This window comes from Oncorhynchus gorbuscha, unplaced genomic scaffold (genome assembly GCF_021184085.1).
Source record: "Oncorhynchus gorbuscha isolate QuinsamMale2020 ecotype Even-year unplaced genomic scaffold, OgorEven_v1.0 Un_scaffold_2684, whole genome shotgun sequence".
NCBI lineage: Eukaryota > Metazoa > Chordata > Actinopteri > Salmoniformes > Salmonidae > Oncorhynchus > Oncorhynchus gorbuscha.
This window is the reverse complement of record NW_025747126.1, coordinates 32,501-55,293: the sequence shown is the minus strand read 5'-3', so window position 1 is coordinate 55,293 and position 22,793 is coordinate 32,501. Positions and strand designations below refer to the sequence as shown.

Below are 22,793 nucleotides of genomic sequence, written 5' to 3'. Positions count from 1 at the left end.
GGTTTATTAGGATCCCCATTATCTGTTTCTATAGCAACAGCTACTCTTCCTGGGGTTTATTAGGATCCCCATTATCTGTTTCTATAGCAACAGCTACTCTTCCTGGGGTTTATTAGGATCATTATCTGTTTCTATAGCAACAGCTTCTCTTCCTGGGGTTTATTAGGATCATTATCTGTTTCTATAGCAGCAGCTTCTCTTCCTGGGGTTTATTAGGATCATTATCTGTTTCTATAGCAGCAGCTACTCTTCCTGGGGTTTATTAGGATCATTATCTGTTTCTATAGCAGCAGCTACTCTTCCTGGGGTTTATTAGGATCATTATCTGTTTCTATAGCAGCAGCTACTCTTCCTGGGGTTTATTAGGATCATTATCTGTTTCTATAGCAGCAGCTACTCTTCCTGGGGTTTATTAGGATCCCCATTATCTGTTTCTATAGCAACAGCTACTCTTCCTGGGGTTTATTAGGATCATTATCTGTTTCTATAGCAGCAGCTACTCTTCCTGGGGTTTATTAGGATCCCCATTATCTGTTTCTATAGCAACAGCTACTCTTCCTGGGGTTTATTAGGATCATTATCTGTTTCTATAGCAACAGCTACTCTTCCTGGGGTTTATTAGGATTGATCCTTCCTGGGGTTTATTAGGATCCATTATCTGTTTCTATAGCAACAGCTTCTCTTCCTGGGGTTTATTAGGATCATTATCTGTTTCTATAGCAGCAGCTACTCTTCCTGGGGTTTATTAGGATCATTATCTGTTTCTATAGCAGCAGCTACTCTTCCTGGGGTTTATTAGGATCATTATCTGTTTCTATAGCAGCAGCTACTCTTCCTGGGGTTTATTAGGATCATTATCTGTTTCTATAGCAGCAGCTATCTCTTCCTGGGGTTTATTAGGATCATTATCTGTTTCTATAGCAGCAGCTACTCTTCCTGGGGTTTATTAGGATCATTATCTGTTTCTATAGCAACAGCTACTCTTCCTGGGGTTTATTAGGATCATTATCTGTTTCTATAGCAGCAGCTACTCTTCCTGGGGTTTATTAGGATCCCCATTATCTGTTTCTATAGCAACAGCTACTCTTCCTGGGGTTTATTATGATAATTATCTGTTTCTATAGCAACAGCTACTCTTCCTGGGGTTTATTAGGATCCCCATTATCTGTTTCTATAGCAACAGCTTCTCTTCCTGGGGTTTATTAGGATCATTATCTGTTTCTATAGCAGCAGCTTCTCTTCCTGGGGTTTATTAGGATCATTATCTGTTTCTATAGCAGCAGCTACTCTTCCTGGGGTTTATTAGGATCCCCATTATCTGTTTCTATAGCAACAGCTACTCTTCCTGGGGTTTATTAGGATAATTATCTGTTTCTATAGCAGCAGCTACTCTTCCTGGGGTTTATTAGGATCCCCATTATCTGTTTCTATAGCAACAGCTACTCTTCCTGGGGTTTATTAGGATCATTATCTGTTTCTATAGCAGCAGCTACTCTTCCTGGGGTTTATTAGGATCCCCATTATCTGTTTCTATAGCAACAGCTACTCTTCCTGGGGTTTATTATGATAATTATCTGTTTCTATAGCAACAGCTACTCTTCCTGGGGTTTATTAGGATCCCCATTATCTGTTTCTATAGCAACAGCTTCTCTTCCTGGGGTTTATTAGGATCATTATCTGTTTCTATAGCAGCAGCTACTCTTCCTGGGGTTTATTAGGATCATTATCTGTTTCTATAGCAGCAGCTACTCTTTCCTGGGGTTTATTAGGATCATTATCTGTTTCTATAGCAACAGCTACTCTTCCTGGGGTTTATTAGGATCATTATCTGTTTCTATAGCAGCAGCTACTCTTCCTGGGGTTTATTAGGATCATTATCTGTTTCTATAGCAGCAGCTACTCTTCCTGGGGTTTATTAGGATCATTATCTGTTTCTATAGCAGCAGCTACTCTTCCTGGGGTTTATTAGGATCATTATCTGTTTCTATAGCAGCAGCTACTCTTCCTGGGGTTTATTAGGATCATTATCTGTTTCTATAGCAGCAGCTACTCTTCCTGGGGTTTATTAGGATCATTATCTGTTTCTATAGCAGCAGCTACTCTTCCTGGGGTTTATTAGGATCATTATCTGTTTCTATAGCAACAGCTACTCTTCCTGGGGTTTATTAGGATCATTATCTGTTTCTATAGCAGCAGCTACTCTTCCTGGGGTTTATTAGGATCCCCATTATCTGTTTCTATAGCAACAGCTACTCTTCCTGGGGTTTATTAGGATCATTATCTGTTTCTATAGCAGCAGCTACTCTTCCTGGGGTTTATTAGGATCCCCATTATCTGTTTCTATAGCATCTCTTCCTGGGGTTTATTAGGATCTTATCTGTTTCTATAGCAGCAGCTACTCTTCCTGGGGTTTATTAGGATCATTATCTGTTTCTATAGCAGCAGCTTCTCTTCCTGGGGTTTATTAGGATCATTATCTGTTTCTATAGCAGCAGCTACTCTTCCTGGGGTTTATTAGGATCATTATCTGTTTCTATAGCAGCAGCTACTCTTCCTGGGGTTTATTAGGATCATTATCTGTTTCTATAGCAGCAGCTACTCTTCCTGGGGTTTATTAGGATCATTATCTGTTTCTATAGCAACAGCTACTCTTCCTGGGGTTTATTATGATAATTATAGGTTTTCCTGGGGTTTATAGGATCATTATCTGTTTCTAGCAGCAGCTACTTTCCTGGGGTTTATTATAGGATCATTATCTGTTTCTATAGCAGCAGCTACTCTTCCTGGGGTTTATTAGGATCATTATCTGTTTCTATAGCAACAGCTACTCTTCCTGGGGTTTATTAGGATCATTATCTGTTTCTATAGCAACAGCTACTCTTCCTGGGGTTTATTAGGATCATTATCTGTTTCTATAGCAGCAGCTACTCTTCCTGGGGTTTATTAGGATCATTATCTGTTTCTATAGCAGCAGCTACTCTTCCTGGGGTTTATTAGGATCATTATCTGTTTCTATAGCAGCAGCTACTCTTCCTGGGGTTTATTAGGATCTATTATCTTCCTGTTTCTTATCTGTTTCAGCAGCAGCTACTCTTCCTGGGGTTTATTAGGATCATTATCTGTTTCTATAGCAGCAGCTTCTCTTCCTGGGGTTTATTAGGATCATTATCTGTTTCTATAGCAACAGCTTCTCTTCCTGGGGTTTATTGGGATCATTATCTGTTTCTATAGCAGCAGCTACTCTTCCTGGGGTTTATTAGGATCATTATCTGTTTCTATAGCAGCAGCTACTCTTCCTGGGGTTTATTAGGATCATTATCTGTTTCTATAGCAACAGCTACTCTTCCTGGGGTTTATTAGGATCATTATCTGTTTCTATAGCAGCAGCTTCTCTTCCTGGGGTTTATTAGGATCATTATCTGTTTCTATAGCAGCAGCTACTCTTCCTGGGGTTTATTAGGATCATTATCTGTTTCTATAGCAGCAGCTTCTCTTCCTGGGGTTTATTAGGATCATTATCTGTTTCTATAGCAGCAGCTACTCTTCCTGGGGTTTATTAGGATCATTATCTGTTTCTATAGCAGCAGCTTATCTCTTCCTGGGGTTTATTAGGATCATTATCTGTTTCTATAGCAGCATTAGGATCATTATCTGTTTCTAGCTCTTTCCTGGGGTTATCTTCCTGGGGTTTATTAGGATCATTATCTGTTTCTATAGCAGCAGCTACTCTTCCTGGGGTTTATTAGGATCCCCATTATCTGTTTCTATAGCAGCAGCTACTCTTCCTGGGGTTTATTAGGATCATTATCTGTTTCTATAGCAGCAGCTACTCTTCCTGGGGTTTATTATGATAATTATAGGTTTCTATAGCAGCAGCTACTCTTCCTGGGGTTTAATAGGATCATTATATGTTTCTATAGCATCATTATCTGTTTCTATAGCAGCAGCTACTCTTCCTGGGGTTTATTAGGATCATTATCTGTTTCTATAGCAGCAGCTACTCTTCCTGGGGTTTATTAGGATCATTATCTGTTTCTATAGCAACAGCTTCTCTTCCTGGGGTTTATTAGGATCATTATCTGTTTCTATAGCAGCAGCTACTCTTCCTGGGGTTTATTAGGATCATTATCTGTTTCTAGCAGCAGCTACTCTTCCTGGGGTTTATTAGGATCATTATCTGTTTCTATAGCAGCAGCTTCTCTTCCTGGGGTTTATTAGGATCATTATCTGTTTCTATAGCAGCAGCTACTCTTCCTGGGGTTTATTAGGATCATTATCTGTTTCTATAGCAGCAGCTACTCTTCCTGGGGTTTATTAGGATCATTATCTGTTTCTATAGCAGCAGCTACTCTTCCTGGGGTTTATTAGGATCATTATCTGTTTCTATAGCAGCAGCTACTCTTCCTGGGGTTTATTAGGATCCCAATGATCTGTTTCTATAGCAGCAGCTACTCTTCCTGGGGTTTATTAGGATCCCCATTATCTGTTTCTATAGCAGCAGCTACTCTTCCTGGGGTTTATTAGGATCATTATCTGTTTCTATAGCAGCAGCTACTCTTCCTGGGGTTTATTAGGATCATTATCTGTTTCTATAGCAGCAGCTACTCTTTCCTGGGGTTTATTAGGATCATTATCTGTTTCTATAGCAGCAGCTACTCTTCCTGTTTATTAGGATCATTATCTGTTTCTATAGCAGCAGCTTCTCTTCCTGGGGTTTATTAGGATCATTATCTGTTTCTATAGCAGCAGCTACTCTTCCTGGGGTTTATTAGGATCATTATCTGTTTCTATAGCAGCAGCTACTCTTCCTGGGGTTTATTAGGATCATTATCTGTTTCTATAGCAGCAGCATTATCTCTTCCTGGGGTTTATTAGGATCCCCATTATCTGTTTCTATAGCAGCAGCTTCTCTTCCTGGGGTTTATTAGGATCATTATCTGTTTCTATAGCAGCAGCTTCTTCCTTTTATTAGGATCCTGTTTCTATAGGGTTTATTAGGATCATTATCTGTTTCTATAGCAGCAGCTACTCTTCCTGGGGTTTATTATGATATTATCTGTTTCTATAGCAGCAGCTTCTTCCTGGGGTTTATTAGGATCATTATCTGTTTCTAGCAGCAGCTACTCTTCCTGGGGTTTATTAGGATCATTATCTGTTTCTATAGCAGCAGCTACTCTTCCTGGGGTTTATTAGGATCATTATCTGTTTCTATAGCATAGCAGCAGCTACTCTTCCTGGGGTTTATTAGGATCATTATCTGTTTCTATAGCAGCAGCTACTCTTCCTGGGGTTTATTAGGATCATTATCTGTTTCTATAGCAGCAGCTACTCTTCCTGGGGTTTATTAGGATCATTATCTGTTTCTATAGCAGCAGCTTCTCTTCCTGGGGTTTATTAGGATCATTATCTGTTTCTATAGCAGCAGCTACTCTTCCTGGGATCATTATCTGTTTCTATAGCAGCAGCTATTAGGATCATTATCTGTTTCTATAGCAGCAGCTACTCTTCCTGGGGTTTATTAGGATCATTATCTGTTTCTCTTCCTGGGGTTTATAGTTTCAGCAGCTACTCTTCCTGGGGTTTATTAGGATCATTATCTGTTTCTATAGCAACAGCTACTCTTCCTGGGGTTTATTAGGATCATTATCTGTTTCTATAGCAGATCATTATCTGCAGCAGCTACTCTTCCTGGGGTTTATTAGGATCATTATCTGTTTCTATAGCAGCAGCTACTCTTCCTGGGGTTTATTAGGATCCCCATTATCTGTTTCTATAGCAGCAGCTACTCTTCCTGGGGTTTATTAGGATCATTATCTGTTTCTATAGCAACAGCTACTCTTCCTGGGGTTTATTAGGATCATTATCTGTTTCTATAGCAGCAGCTACTCTTCCTGGGGTTTATTAGGATCATTATCTGTTTCTATAGCAGCAGCTTCTCTTCCTGGGGTTTATTAGGATCATTATCTGTTTCTATAGCAGCAGCTTCTCTTCCTGGGGTTTATTAGGATCCCCATTATCTGTTTCTATAGCAGCAGCTACTCTTCCTGGGGTTTATTAGGATCCCCATTATCTGTTTCTATAGCAGCAGCTTCTCTTCCTGGGGTTTATTAGGATCATTATCTGTTTCTATAGCAGCAGCTTCTCTTCCTGGGGTTTATTAGGATCATTATCTGTTTCTATAGCAGCAGCTTCTCTTCCTGGGGTTTATTAGGATCCCCATTATCTGTTTCTATAGCATACTCTTCCTGGGGTTTATTAGCATTATCTGTTTCTATAGCTTCTCTTCCTGGGGTTTATTAGGATCATTATCTGTTTCTATAGCAGCAGCTTCTCTTCCTGGGGTTTATTAGGATCATTATCTGTTTCTATAGCAGCAGCTACTCTTCCTGGGGTTTATTAGGATCCCCATTATCTGTTTCTATAGCAGCAGCTACTCTTCCTGGGGTTTATTAGGATCATTATCTGTTTCTATAGCAGCAGCTACTCTTCCTGGGGTTTATTAGGATCATTATCTGTTTCTATAGCAGCAGCTACTCTTCCTGGGGTTTATTAGGATCATTATCTGTTTCTATAGCAGCAGCTACTCTTCCTGGGGTTTATTAGGATCATTATCTGTTTCTATAGCAGCAGCTTCTCTTCCTGGGGTTTATTAGGATCATTATCTGTTTCTATAGCAGCAGCTACTCTTCCTGGGGTTTATTAGGATCATTATCTGTTCCTATAGCAGCAGCTTCTCTTCCTGGGGTTTATTAGGATCATTATCTGTTTCTATTATCTGTTTCATAGCAGCAGCTACTCTTCCTGGGGTTTATTAGGATCATTATCTGTTTCTATAGCAGCAGCTACTCTTCCTGGGGTTTATTAGGATCATTATCTGTTTCTATAGCAACAGCTACTCTTCCTGGGGTTTATTAGGATCATTATCTGTTTCTATAGCAGCAGCTACTCTTCCTGGGGTTTATTAGGATCATTATCTGTTTCTATAGCAACAGCTACTCTTCCTGGGGTTTATTAGGATCATTATCTGTTTCTATAGCAACAGCTACTCTTCCTGGGGTCCACACAGAACATTAATAGACCAGAACAGCTCAAGGACATAACTACATACATTTAATATAAGGTATATAAATGTGTACACACACACACACACACACACACACACACACACACACACACACACACACACACACACACACACACACACACACACACACACACACACACACACACACACACACACACACACACACACACACACACACACACACACACACACACACACACACACACACACACTCGGTCAGTGCTGTACCTTCTTCCCATCTATTGGGTTGTGGATCACTGTGGTCTGGGGTTCCTAGGGAGAGAGATGAAACAATACAAAACAGAATAGATAGAGACAGCAGTGGGGGAGGAGGAGGAGGAGCAGGAGGAGGAGCAGGAGGTGGAGGTGGAGAAGGTGGAGGAGCTGGAGGATGAGGTGGAGGAGGAGGAGGTTGAGGAGGTGGAGATGGAGGTGGAGGAGGTGGAGATGGAGGTGGAGGAGGAGGAGGAGCAGGAGGAGGAGGACGTGGAAGAGTAGGTAGAGGTGGAGGTAGAGCAGGAGGTTTATGTGGAGGAGGAGGTAGAGCAGGAGGTTGAGGTGGAGGAGGTGGAGGAAGAGGAGAGGGTAGAGATAGAGCAGGAGGTTGAGGTTGAGGAGGTGGAGGAGGTGGAGGTAGAGCAGGAGGATGATGAGGAGGAGGAGGTGGAGCAGGGTGTGGAGGAGGAGGTGGAGGAGGAGGAGGTAGAGCAGGAGCTTGAGGGGGAGGAGGAGGTGGTAGAGGAGGTGGTGGAGGAGGAGGAGGAGGTATAGTAGGAGGTGGAGGAGGAGGAGGAGGTAGAGCAGGAGGTTGAGGTGGAGGAGGTGGAGGAGGAGGAGGAGGTAGAGCAGGAGGTTGAGGTGGAGGAGGTGGAGGAGGAGGAGGAGGGTAGAGCAGGAGGTTGAGGTGGAGGAGGTCGAGGAGGAGGAGGAGGTAGAGCAGGAGCTTGAGGGGGAGGAGGAGGTGGTAGAGGAGGTGGTGGAGGAGGAGGAGGAGGTATAGGAGGAGGTGGAGGAGGAGGTGGAGGTGGGGGTAGAGGAGGAGGTAGAGGAGGAGGTGGAGGTGGAGGAGGAAGAGGTAGAGTTAGAGCAGGAGGTTGAGGAGGAGGAGGAGGTGGAACAGGACGTGGAGGAGGAGGAGAAGGAGATGGAGGTAGAGCAGGAGGTTGGGGTGGAGGAGGAGGTAGAGCAGGAGGTTGAGGTGGAGGAGGAGGAGGGTGGAGGAGGAGGTAGAGCAAGAGGTTGAGGTGGAGGAGGAGGTGGAGGAGGTGGAGGAGGAGGTACAGATGGTGGAGGAGGTGGAGCAGGCGGTGGAGGTAGAGGTGGTAGAGGAGGTGGAGGAGGTGGAGGTGGAGGAGGAGGTATAGGCGGTGGAGGAGGTGGAGCAGGAGGTGGAGGTAGAGGAGGAGGTAGAGGAGGGGTTGGAGGAGGAGGTAGAGGAGGGGCTGGAGGAGGAGGTGGAGGAGGAGGTAGAGGAGTGTGACTCTATGTGTGTGTGTGTGTGTGTGTGTGTGTGTGTGTGTGTGTGTGTGTGTGTGTGTGTGTGTGTGTGTGTGTGTGTGTGTGTGTGTGTGTGTGTGTGTGTGTGTGTGTGTGTGTGTGTGTGTGTGTGTGTGTGTGTGTGTGACTGTACCAAGTCTTAGCAGGATGGATGCTATCCTCGGCTGTAATCACTGAGACAGATTACACACTGTCATCAGTGTGTGTTTGTGTGCGTGTGTGTATAACTGTTTATGTGTGTGTCATCATGGGAACATGATATAAAGATGTTGAGGTCATGCATCAGTCATGTGACCAACACAACCAGCGAATCAGCACACACCATGCACAAGTTGCAACCAATCAGACCATCACTACCAGATTAAGGAGCCAGCATCCTTTGGCCCTTAAGCTGAAAGGAAGGAAGTAAACAACGGAGAGAGGGAAGGAAGGAAGGAAGGAAGGAAGGAAGGAAGGAAGGAATGAAGGAAGGAAGGAAGAAAGAGAGGGAGGGACGGAAGGAAACAATGGAGAGAGGGAAGAAGGAAGGAAGGAAGGAAGGAAGGAAGGAAGGAAGGAAGGAAGGAAGGAAGGAAGGAAGGAAGGAAGGAAGGAAGGAAGGAAGGAAGGAAGGAAGGAAGGAAGGGGGAGGGAGGGGGAGGGAGGGAGGGAGGGAATATCTGTCTCATTGTTCAATCTGTGGTAATATCCTATCGCAAGGTCAACACAGGGAGAAAGAGGGGAGTAAAGGGAGGTATGGAGGAGGAGGGCGGGGGGGGGTTGAGAGGAGGGTGTAGTATGTACCAGTGATGAGGAGGGAGGTATGGAGGTATGGAGGGTGTAGTATGTACCAGTGATGAGGAGGGAGTAGAGGGAGGTATGGAGGGTGTAGTATGTACCAGTGATGAGGAAGGAGGTATGGAGGGTGTAGTATGTACCAGTGGTGAGGAGGGAGGTATGGAGGGTGTAGTATGTACCAGTGATGAGGAGGGAGTAGAGGGAGGTATGGAGGGTGTAGTATGTACCAGTGATGAGGAGGGAGTAGAGGGAGGTATGGAGGGTGTAGTATGTACCAGTGATGAGGAGGGAGTAGAGGGAGGTATGGAGGGTGTAGTGTGTACCAGTGATGAGGAGGGAGGTATGGAGGGTGTAGTATGTACCAGTGATGAGGAGGGAGCTATGGAGGGTGTAGTATGTACCAGTGATGAGGAGGGAGGTATGGAGGTATGGAGGGTGTAGTATGTACCAGTGATGAGGAGGGAGTAGAGGGAGGTATGGAGGGTGTAGTATGTACCAGTGATGAGGAGGGAGTAGAGGGAGGTATGGAGGGTGTAGTATGTACCAGTGATGAGGAGGGAGTAGAGGGAGGTATGGAGGGTGTGGTATGTACCAGTGATGAGGAGGGAGTAGAGGGAGGTATGGAGGGTGTAGTATGTACCAGTGATGAGGAGGGAGTAGAGGGAGGTATGGAGGGTGTGGTATGTACCAGTGATGAGGAGGGAGGTATGGAGGTATGGAGGGTGTAGTATGTACCAGTGATGAGGAGGGAGGTATGGAGGGTGTAGTATGTACCAGTGATGAGGAGGGAGGTATGGAGGGTGTAGTATGTACCAGTGATGAGGAGGGAGTAGAGGGAGGTATGGAGGGTGTGGTATGTACCAGTGATGAGGAGGGAGGTATGGAGGTATGGATGGTGTAGTATGTACCAGTGATGAGGAGGGAGGTATGGAGGTATGGAGGGTGTAGTATGTACCAGTGATGAGGAGGGAGTAGAGGGAGGTATGGAGGGTGTAGTATGTACCAGTGATGAGGAGGGAGTAGAGGGAGGTATGGAGGGAGTGTAGTATGTACCAGTGATGAGGAGGGAGTAGAGGGAGGTATGGAGGGTGTAGTATGTACCAGTGATGAGGAGGGAGTAGAGGGAGGTATGGAGGGTGTAGTATGTACCAGTGGTGAGGAGGGAGGTATGGAGGGTGTAGTATGTACCAGTGATGAGGAGGGAGTAGAGGGAGGTATGGAGGGTATAGTATGTACCAGTGATGAGGAGGGAGGTATGGAGGGTGTAGTATGTACCAGGGATGAGGAGGGAGTAGAGGGAGGTATGGAGGGTGTAGTATGTACCAGTGATGAGGAGGGAGTAGAGGGAGGTATGGAGGGTGTAGTATGTACCAGTGATGAGGAGGGAGTAGAGGGAGGTATGGAGGGTGTAGTATGTACCAGTGATGAGGAGGGAGTAGAGGGAGGTATGGAGGGTGTAGTATGTACCAGTGATGAGGAGGGAGTAGAGGGGGGTATGGAGGGTGTAGTATGTACCAGTGATGAGGAGGGAGTAGAGGGAGGTATGGAGGGTGTAGTATGTACCAGTGATGAGGAGGGAGGTATGGAGGTATGGAGGGTGTAGTATGTACCAGTGATGAGGAGGGAGGTATGGAGGTATGGAGGGTGTAGTATGTACCAGGGATGAGGAGGGAGGTATGGAGGTATGGAGGGTGTAGTATGTACCAGTGATGAGGAGGGAGGTATGGAGGTATGGAGGGTGTAGTATGTACCAGTGATGAGGAGGGAGGTATGGAGGGTGTAGTATGTACCAGGGATGAGGAGGGAGGTATGGAGGTATGGAGGGTGTGGTATGTACCAGGGATGAGGAGGGAGGTATGGAGGTATGGAGGGTGTAGTATGTACCAGGGATGAGGAGGGAGGTATGGAGGTATGGAGGGTGTAGTATGTACCAGGGATGAGGAGGGAGGTATGGAGGTATGGAGGGTGTAGTATGTACCAGTGCTGGGGTTAAGCTGGTGTCTTTAGGACTGGTCACTGTGTTGGCTTTGTTGTTCGCCTGTAAAAGCAAGTAGTGTCGATGGAACATCACACATCACATCACAAACCTGACCTGACCTGACTTGACCTGACCTGACCTGACCTGACCTGACCTGACCTGACCTGACCTGACCTGGGTCAACATTTATTTAGCTTTTAGCCTTACCTGTACAATGGAACCAACAGACAGACAGTCAAATCAAATCAAATCAAATCAAATTTTATTTGTCACATACACATGGTTAGCAGATGTTAATGCGAGTGTAGCGAAATGCTTGTGCTTCTAGTTCCGACAATGCAGTGATAACCAACAAGTAATCTAATATAAATAATCCAAAATATGTCTTTACACAGTGTAAGGGGATAAGGAACATGTACATAAGGTGGTTTTATAGTGTATATAGATCCTACAGGGTTCAATAGACAGGACTATCTATACCATAGTACTGAGACAGGACTATCTATACCAGAGTACTGAGACAGGACTATCTATACCAGATTACTGAGAACTACTATCTATACCAGAGTACTGAGACAGGACTATCTATACCAGAGTACTGAGACAGGACTATCTATCCCAGAGTACTGAGACAGGACTATCTATACCAGAGTACTGAGACAGGACTATCTATACCAGAGTACTGAGACAGGACTATCTATACCAGAGTACTGAGACAGGACTATCTATACCAGAGTACTGAGACAGGACTATCTATACCAGAGTACTGAGACAGGGCTATCTATACCAGAGTACTGAGACAGGACTATCTATACCAGAGTACTGAGACAGGACTATCTATACCAGAGTACTGAGACAGGACTATCTATACCAGAGTACTGAGACAGGACTATCTATACCATAGTACTGACACAGGACTATCTATACCATAGTACTGACAGGACTATCTATACCAGGACTATCTATACCAGAGTACTGAGACAGACAGGACTATCTATACCAGAGTACTGAGGACTATCTATACCACAGGAGTACTGACACAGGACTATCTATACCAGAGTACTGAGACAGGACTATCTATACCAGAGTACTGAGACAGGACTATCTATACCAGAGTACTGAGACAGGACTATCTATACCAGAGTACTGAGACAGGACTATCTATACCAGAGTACTGAGACAGGACTATCTATACCAGAGTACTGAGACACAGGACTGATCTATACTATACCAGAGTACTGAGACAGGACTATCTATACCAGAGTACTGACACAGGACTATCTATACCAGAGTACTGAGACAGGACTATCTATACCAGAGTACTGAGACAGGACTATCTATACCAGAGTACTGAGACAGGGCTATCTATACCAGAGTACTGAGACAGGACTATCTATACCAGAGTACTGAGACTATCTATACCAGAGTACTGAGATGGACTGACACAGGACTATCTATACCAGAGTACTGACACAGGACTATCTATACCAGAGTACTGAGACAGGACTATCTATACCAGAGTACTGAGACAGGGCTATCTATACCAGAGTACTGAGATGGACTGACACAGGACTATCTATACCAGAGTACTGACAGGACTATCTATACCAGAGTACTGAGACAGGACTATCTATACCAGAGTACTGAGATGGACTATCTATACACAGGACTATCTATACCAGAGTACTGAGACAGGGCTATCTATACCAGAGTGGACTGACACAGGACTATCTATACCAGAGTACTGAGACAGGACTATCTATACCAGAGTACTGAGACAGGACTATCTATACCAGAGTACTGAGACTGACACAGGACTATCTATACCTGAGAGTACTGATGGACTGACACAGGACTATCTATACCAGAGTACTGAGACAGCTGACACAGGACTGTACACAGGACTATCTATACCAGAGTACTGAGACAGGACTATCTATACCAGAGTACTGAGACAGGACTATCTATACCAGAGTACTGAGATGGACTATCTATACCAGAGTACTGAGACACAGGGACTATCTATACCAGAGTACTGAGACAGGACTATCTATACCAGAGTACTGACACAGGACTATCTATACCAGAGTACTGAGATGGACTGACACAGGACTATCTATACCAGAGTACTGAGATGGACTGACACAGGACTATCTATACCAGAGTACTGAGACAGGACTATCTATACCAGAGTACTGAGACAGGGCTATCTATACCAGAGTACTGAGACAGGACTATCTATACCAGAGTACTGAGATGGACTGACACAGGACTATCTATACCAGAGTACTGAGACAGGGCTATCTATACCAGAGTACTGAGACAGGACTATCTATACCAGAGTACTGAGACAGGACTATCTATACCAGAGTACTGAGACAGCTCTGACACAGGACTATCTATACCAGAGTACTGAGACAGGGCTATCTATACCAGAGTACTGAGACAGGGCTATCTATACCAGAGTACTGAGACAGGACTATCTATACCAGAGTACTGAGACAGGACTATCTATACCAGAGTACTGAGACAGGACTATCTATACCAGAGTACTGAGACAGGGCTATCTATACCAGAGTACTGAGACAGGACTATCTATACCAGAGTACTGAGACAGGGCTATCTATACCAGAGTACTGAGATCACTCTCTATGTTACATTACAACACAGCTAATCAGCATCCTACTCTCTATGTTAGTGCACTGACTGATCACAGGGCTATCTATACCAGAGTACTGAGATGACAGGACTATCTATACCAGAGTACTGAGACAGGACTATCTATACCAGAGTACTGAGACAGGGCTATCTATACCAGAGTACTGAGACAGGACTATCTATACCAGAGTACTGAGACAGGACTATCTATACCAGAGTACTGAGACAGGACTATCTATACCAGAGTACTGAGACAGGACTATCTATACCAGAGTACTGACACAGGACTATCTATACCAGAGTACTGAGACAGGACTATCTATACCAGAGTACTGAGACAGGACTATCTATACCAGAGTACTGAGACAGGACTATCTATACCAGAGTACTGAGACAGGACTATCTATACCAGAGTACTGAGACAGGACTATCTATACCAGAGTACTGACACAGGACTATCTATACCAGAGTACTGAGACAGGGCTAATCTATCCTACCAGTTAGTGCACTGCTTTCTGCAGAGTACTGACACAGGACTATCTATACTGCTTTCTGCAGAGGGCCAGTTACATTAGAGGGCCAATCAGCATCCTACTCTCTATGTTAGAGTACTGAGACAGGACTATCTATACCAGTTAGTACTGAGAATCAGGGCTATCTATACACTGCTTTCTGCAGAGGGCAGAGTACTGAGACAGGGCTATCTATCCTACTCAGTTAGTACTGAGACAGGACTATCTATACCAGAGTACTGAGACAGGGCTATCTATACCAGTTAGTACTGAGACAGGACTAATCTATCCTACCAGAGTACTGAGACAGGACTATCTATACCAGAGGGCCAATACTGTTAGACAGGACTATCATCCTACCAGAGTACTGAGACAGGACTATCTATACCAGTTAGTACTGAGACAGGACTATCTATGTTACCAGAGTACTGAGATGGACTGACACAGGACTATCTATCAGCATCCTAGAGTACTGAGACAGGACTATCTATACCAGAGTACTGAGACAGGGCTATCTATACCAGAGTACTGAGACAATCAGACTATCTATACCAGAGTACTGAGACAGGACTATCTATACCAGAGTACTGAGACAGGACTATCTATACCAGAGTACTGAGACAGGGCTATCTATACCAGAGTACTGAGACAGGACTATCTATACCAGAGTACTGAGACAGGACTATCTATGTTACCAGAGTACTGAGACAGGACTATCTATACCAGAGTACTGAGACAGGGCTATCTATACCAGAGTACTGAGACAGGACTATCTATACCAGAGTACTGAGGACCAATCAGCATCCTACTCTCTATGTTACATTACAACACACAGGGCCAATCAGCATCCTACTCTCTATGTTACATTACTTTCTGCAGACACACAGGGGCCAATCAGCATCCTAGTTAGTGCATCTTTCTGCACCAATCAGCATCTATGTTACATTACAACACACAGGGCCAATCAGCATCCTACTCTCTATGTTACATTACAACACAGAGGGCCAATCAGCATCCTACTCTCTATGTTACATTACAACACAGAGGGCCAATCAGCATCCTACTCTCTATGTTAGTGCACTGCTTTCTGCAGAGGGCCAATCAGCATCCTACTCTCTATGTTAGTCAGCATCCTGCTTTCTGCAGAGGGCCAATCAGCATCCTACTCTATGTTAGTGCACTGCTTTCTGCAGAGGGCCAATCATGTCCTAGTGCACTGCTTTCTGCAGAGGGCCAATCAGCATCCTACTCTCTATGTTAGTGCACTGCTTTCTGCAGAGGGCCAATCAGCATCCTACTCTCTATGTTAGTGCATCCTACTCTACTATGTTAGTGCACTGCTTTCTGCAGAGGGCCAATCAGCATCCTACTCTCTATGTTAGTGCACTGCTTTCTGCAGAGGGCCAATCAGCATCCTACTCTCTATGTTAGTGCACTGCTTTCTGCAGAGAGGGCCAATCAGCATCCTACTCTCTATGTTAGTGCACTGCTTTCTGCAGAGGGCCAATCAGCATCCTACTCTCTATGTTAGTGCACTGCTTTCTGCAGAGGGCCAATCAGCATCCTACTCTCTATGTTAGTGCACTGCTTTCTGCAGAGGGCCAATCAGCATCCTACTCTCTATGTTAGTGCACTGCTTTCTGCAGAGGGCATCAATCAGCATCCTACTCTCTATGTTAGTGCACTGCTTTCTGCAGAGGGCCAATCAGCATCCTACTCTCTATGTTAGTGCACTGCTTTCTGCAGAGGGCCAATCAGCATCCTACTCTCTATGTTAGTGCACTGCTTTCTGCAGAGGGCCAATCAGCATCCTACTCTCTATGTTACATTACAACCTACACAGGACCAATCAGCATCCTACTCTCTATGTTAGTACTGTTAGTGCACTGCATCCTTCTGCTATGAGGGCTCTGAGGGCCAAAGGTTGTGTTACGACGTAAAGAAACAAGGAGAGCTATTTGGAACGCTACCCCAGCAACTCACCTTGACGGCGTCAATCAGCATCCTACTCTTGTTCAGCAGACTCTTGACTGCTGTAGAGAGGAAGGAAGGAAGGAAGGAAGGAATCAGCAAGGAAGGAAGGAATCAGCATCCTACTCTCTATGTTAGAAGCTTTCTGCAGAGAAGTTAGTGCACTGAGAGGGCCAATCAGAGTGCAGAGGGCCAATCAGAGAGAGAGAGAGAGAGAGAGAGAGAGAGAGAGAGAGAGAGAGATCCTAGAGAGAGAGAATCAGAGACAGAGACAGAGACAGAGACAGAGACAGAGAGAAGAGAGAAAGAGGAAGAGAAAGAGAAAGAGGAAGAATCAGCATCCTACTCTATGAAATAGAGAGGAAGGTATACCAGTGTTTCTCACAGAGACAGACAGCCTCCATAGGTCAACAGGGCTGTGTTCATTAGACTCAAAACAAGAGGAAACGTTTTGAAACAACGTTTTGAAACAACAACTAAATGGTTGAATCTGTCAAATGACAGAGACACGTTTCCTTGTGTTTCAAAACGTTTCAAATATACAGTGATATAACAGTCATGGTATTAAAGTCAGTATTAAAGTCATGGTATTAAAGTCATGGAATTAAAGTCAGTATTAAAGTCATGGTATTAAAGTCAGTATTAAAGTCAGTATTAAAGTCATGGTATTAAAGTCAGTATTAAAGTCAGTATTAAAGTCATGGTATTAAAGTCATGGTATTAAAGTCATGGTATTAAAGTCAGTATTAAAGTCATGGTATTAAAGTCTATCTAAGTCAATTAGTCAGTATTAAAGTCAGTATTAAAGTCAGTATTAAAGTCAGTATTAAAGTCAGTATTAAAGTCATGGTATTAAAGTCATTAAAGTGCACTGTATTAAAGTCAGTATTAAACAAAGTCAGTATTAAAGTCAGTATTAAAGTCAGTATTAAAGTCAGTATTAAAGTCATGGTATTAAAGTCAGTATTAAAGTCAGTATTAAAGTCATGGTATTAAAGTCATGGTATTAAAGTCAGTATTAAAGTCAGTATTAAAGTCAGTATTAAAGTCAGTATTAAAGTCAGTATTAAAGTCATGGTATTAAAGTCAGTATTAAAGTCAGTATTAAAGTCAGTATTAAAGTCATGGTATTAAAGTCATGGTATTAAAGTCAGTATTAAAGTCAGTATTAAAGTCAGTATTAAAGTCATGGTATAAAGTCAGTATTAAAGTCATGGTATTAAAGTCAGTATTAAAGTCAGTATTAAAGTCAGTATTAAAGTCAGTATTAAAGTCAGTATTAAAGTCATTGTATTAAAGTCAGTATTAAAGTCAGTATTAAAGTCATGGTATTAAAGTCAGTATTAAAGTCAGTATTAAAGTCAGTATTAAAGTCAGTATTAAAGTCATGGTATTAAAGTCAGTATTAAAGTCAGTATTAAAGTCATGGTATTAAAGTCAGTATTAAAGTCAGTATTAAAGTCATGGTATTAAAGTCATGGTATTAAAGTCATGGTATTAAAGTCAGTATTAAAGTCATGGTATAAAGTCAGTATAAAGTCATGGTATTAAAGTCATGGTATTAAAGTCATGGTATTAAAGTCAGTATTAAAGTCAGTATTAAAGTCAGTATTAAAGTCAGTATTAAAGTCAGTATTAAAGTCAGTATTAAAGTCAGTATTAAAGTCAGTATTAAAGTCATGGTATTAAAGTCAGTATTAAAGTCATGGTATTAAAGTCAGTATTAAAGTCAGTATTAAAGTCAGTATTAAAGTCAGTATTAAAGTCAGTATTAAAGTCATGGTATTAAAGTCAGTATTAAAGTCAGTATTAAAGTCATGGTATAAAGTCAGTATTAAAGTCAGTATTAAAGTCATGGTATTAAAGTCATGGTATTAAAGTCAGTATTAAAGTCAGTATTAAAGTCAGTATTAAAGTCAGTATTAAAGTCATGGTATTAAAGTCAGTATATAAAGTCAGGTATTAAAGTCAGTATTAAAGTCAGTATTAAAGTCAGTATTAAAGTCATGGTATTAAAGTCAGTATTAAAGTCATGGTATTAAAGTCAGTATTAAAGTCATGGTATTAAAGTCAGTATTAAAGTCAGTATTAAAGTCAGTATTAAAGTCATTTAAAGTCAGTATTAAAGTCAGTATTAAAGTCATGGTATTAAAGTCAGTATTAAAGTCAGTATTAAAGTCAGTATTAAAGTCAGTATTAAAGTCAGTATTAAAGTCAGTATTAAAGTCATGGTATTAAAGTCAGTATTAAAGTCATGGTATTAAAGTCAGTATTAAAGTCATGGTATTAAAGTCAGTATTAAAGTCATGGTATTAAAGTCAGTATTAAAGTCAGTATTAAAGTCAGTATTAAAGTCAGTATTAAAGTCAGTATTAAAGTCATGGTATTAAAGTCAGTATTAAAGTCATGGTATTAAAGTCATGGTATTAAAGTCATGGTATTAAAGTCAGTATTAAAGTCATGGTATTAAAGTCAGTATTAAAGTCATGGTATAAAGTCAGTATTAAAGTCAGTATTAAAGTCAGTATTAAAGTCAGTATTAAAGTCATGGTATTAAAGTCATGGTATTAAAGTCATGGTATTAAAGTCAGTATTAAAGTCAGTATTAAAGTCATGGTATTAAAGTCATTAAAGTCATTAAAGTCAGTATTAAAGTCATGGTATTAAAGTCAAGTCAGTATTAAAGTCAGTATTAAAGTCAGTATTAAAGTCAGTATTAAAGTCATGGTATTAAAGTCAGTATTAAAGTCATGGTATTAAAGTCATGGTATTAAAGTCATGGTATTAAAGTCAGTATTAAAGTCATGGTATTAAAGTCAGTATTAAAGTCATGGTATAAAGTCAGTATTAAAGTCAGTATTAAAGTCAGTATTAAAGTCAGTATTAAAGTCAGTATTAAAGTCATGGTATTAAAGTCATGGTATTAAAGTCATGGTATTAAAGTCAGTATTAAAGTCAGTATTAAAGTCATGGTATTAAAGTCATGGTATTAAAGTCATGGTATTAAAGTCATGGTATTAAAGTCATGGTATTAAAGTCAGTATTAAAGTCAGTATTAAAGTCATGGTATTAAAGTCATGGTATTAAAGTCATGGTATTAAAGTCATGGTATTAAAGTCAGTATTAAAGTCAGTATTAAAGTCAGTATTAAAGTCAGTATTAAAGTCAGTATTAAAGTCAGTATTAAAGTCAGTATTAAAGTCATGGTATTAAAGTCATGGTATTAAAGTCATATTATTAAAGTCAGTATTAAAGTCAGTATTAAAGTCAGTATTAAAGTCATGGTATAAAGTCAGTATTAAAGTCAGTATTAAAGTCGGTATTAAAGTCAGTATTAAAGTCAGTATTAAAGTCGGTATTAAAGTCATGGTATTAAAGTCATGGTATTAAAGTCAGTATTAAAGTCATGGTATTAAAGTCAGTATTAAAGTCAGTATTAAAGTCGGTATTAAAGTCATGGTATTAAAGTCATGGTATTAAAGTCAGTATTAAAGTCGGTATTAAAGTCATGGTTTAAAGTCATGGTATTAAAGTCAGTATTAAAGTCAGTATTAAAGTCGGTATTAAAGTCGGTATTAAAGTCATGGTATTAAAGTCAGTTTTAAAGTCAGTATTAAAGTCGGTATTAAAGTCATGGTATTAAAGTCATGGTATTAAAGTCAGTATTAAAGTCAGTATTAAAGTCAGTATTAAAGTCATGGTATTAAAGTCAGTATTAAAGTCAGTATTAAAGTCATGGTATTAAAGTCAGTATTAAAGTCAGTATTAAAGTCATGGTATTAAAGTCAGTATTAAAGTCAGTATTAAAGTCATGGTATTAAAGTCAGTATTAAAGTCAGTATTAAAGTCAGTATTAAAGTCATGGTATTAAAGTCATGGTATTAAAGTCAGTATTAAAGTCAGTATTAAAGTCAGTATTAAAGTCATGGTATTAAAGTCAGTATTAAAGTCAGTATTAAAGTCAGTATTAAAGTCATGGTATTAAAGTCAGTATTAAAGTCAGTATTAAAGTCAGTATTAAAGTCATGGTATTAAAGTCATGGTATTAAAGTCATGGTATTAAAGTCAGTATTAAAGTCAGTATTAAAGTCGGTATTAAAGTCAGTATTAAAGTCATGGTATTAAAGTCATGGTATTAAAGTCAGTATTAAAGTCAGTATTAAAGTCGGTATTAAAGTCAGTATTAAAGTCAGTATTAAAGTCATGGTATTAAAGTCAGTATTAAAGTCAGTATTAAAGTCGGTATTAAAGTCAGTATTAAAGTCAGTATTAAAGTCAGTATTAAAGTCAGTATTAAAGTCATGGTATTAAAGTCATGGTATTAAAGTCAGTATTATAGTCAGTATTAAAGTCAGTATTAAAGTCAGTATTAAAGTCATTGTATAAAGTCATTGTATACAATCATTGCATGCATCTGCATCGTCATGCTACAACATATTCTACATATAGTATATACTACATGAAGTATTCTGTGGATGTGAATGTACTATATTCACTATTCATAATATACTGCATATATACTGTATATATACTACATTACGTATTCTGTGAATGTGAATGTACTATATTCACTATTTATAATATACTGCATATATACTGTATATATACTACATTACGTATTCTGTGAATGTGAATGTACTATATTCACTATTCATAATATACTGTATATATTCTACATGATGCATTATATACTATATATATACTATATATATATATACACTACATGAACTATTCTGTGAATGTACTATATTCACTATTCATAATATACTGTATATATAATGTATATATACTACATGAAGTATTCTGTTAATGTACTATATTCACTATTCATAATATACTGTATATATACTGTATATATACTACATGAAGTATTCTGTTAATGTACTATATTCACTATTCATAATATACTGCATATATACTGTATATATACTACATGAAGTATTCTGTTAATGTACTATATTCACTATTCATAATATACTGCATATATACTGTATATATACTACATGAAGTATTCTGTTAATGTACTATATTCACTATTCATAATATACTGTATATATACTGTATATATACTACATGAAGTATTCTGTTAATGTACTATATTCACTATTCATAATATACTGTATATATACTGTATATATACTACATGAAGTATTCTGTTAATGTACTATATTCACTATTCATAATATACTGTATATATACTGTATATATACTACATGAAGTATTCTGTTAATGTACTATATTCACTATTCATAATATACTGTATATATACTGTATATATACTACATGAAGTATTCTGTTAATGTACTATATTCACTATTCATAATATACTGCATATATATTGTATATATACGACATTACGTATTCTGTTGATGTGAATGTACTATATTTACTATTTATAATATACCATTTACATACTGTATATATACTACATGAAGTATTCTGTTAATGTACTATATTCACTATTCATAATATACTGTATATATACTGTATATATACTACATGAAGTATTCTGTTAATGTACTATATTCACTATTCATAATATACTGCATATATATTGTATATATACGACATTACGTATTCTGTTGATGTGAATGTACTATATTTACTATTTATAATATACCATTTACATACTGTATATATACTACATGAAGTATTCTGTGAATGTACTATATTCACTATTCATAATATACTGCATATATACTGTATATATACTACATTACGTATTCTGTGAATGTGAATGTACTATATTCACTATTTATAATATACTGCATATATACTGTATATATACTACATTACGTATTCTGTGAATGTGAATGTACTATATTCACTATTCATAATATACTGTATATATTCTACATGATGCATTATATACTATATATATACTATATATATATATATATACACTACATGAACTATTCTGTGAATGTACTATATTCACTATTCATAATATACTGTATATATAATGTATATATACTACATGAAGTATTCTGTTAATGTACTATATTCACTATTCATAATATACTGTATATATACTGTATATATACTACATGAAGTATTCTGTTAATGTACTATATTCACTATTCATAATATACTGCATATATACTGTATATATACTACATGAAGTATTCTGTTAATGTACTATATTCACTATTCATAATATACTGCATATATATTGTATATATACGACATTACGTATTCTGTTGATGTGAATGTACTATATTTACTATTTATAATATACCATTTACATACTGTATATATACTACATGAAGTATTCTGTGAATGTACTATATTCACTATTCATAATATACTGCATATA

At 39.8% G+C, this 22,793-nt stretch overlaps 1 protein-coding gene across 1 annotated transcript in view; it reads right to left on the bottom strand.

Annotated features, from left to right (window-relative positions):
- Positions 1 to 22,793, bottom strand: part of LOC124026272 (calcium/calmodulin-dependent protein kinase type II delta 2 chain-like) — a 66,553-nt gene that overhangs the window by 13,045 nt on the left and 30,715 nt on the right. Inside the window, exons 9-11 of the mRNA XM_046339373.1 lie at positions 16,490 to 16,539; positions 11,337 to 11,396; positions 7,313 to 7,357 (exon numbers count right to left, since the gene is read on the bottom strand). Coding sequence (XP_046195329.1) covers positions 7,313 to 7,357; positions 11,337 to 11,396; positions 16,490 to 16,539 — 155 coding nt within the window. The remainder of the gene's footprint in view (positions 1 to 7,312; positions 7,358 to 11,336; positions 11,397 to 16,489; positions 16,540 to 22,793) is intronic.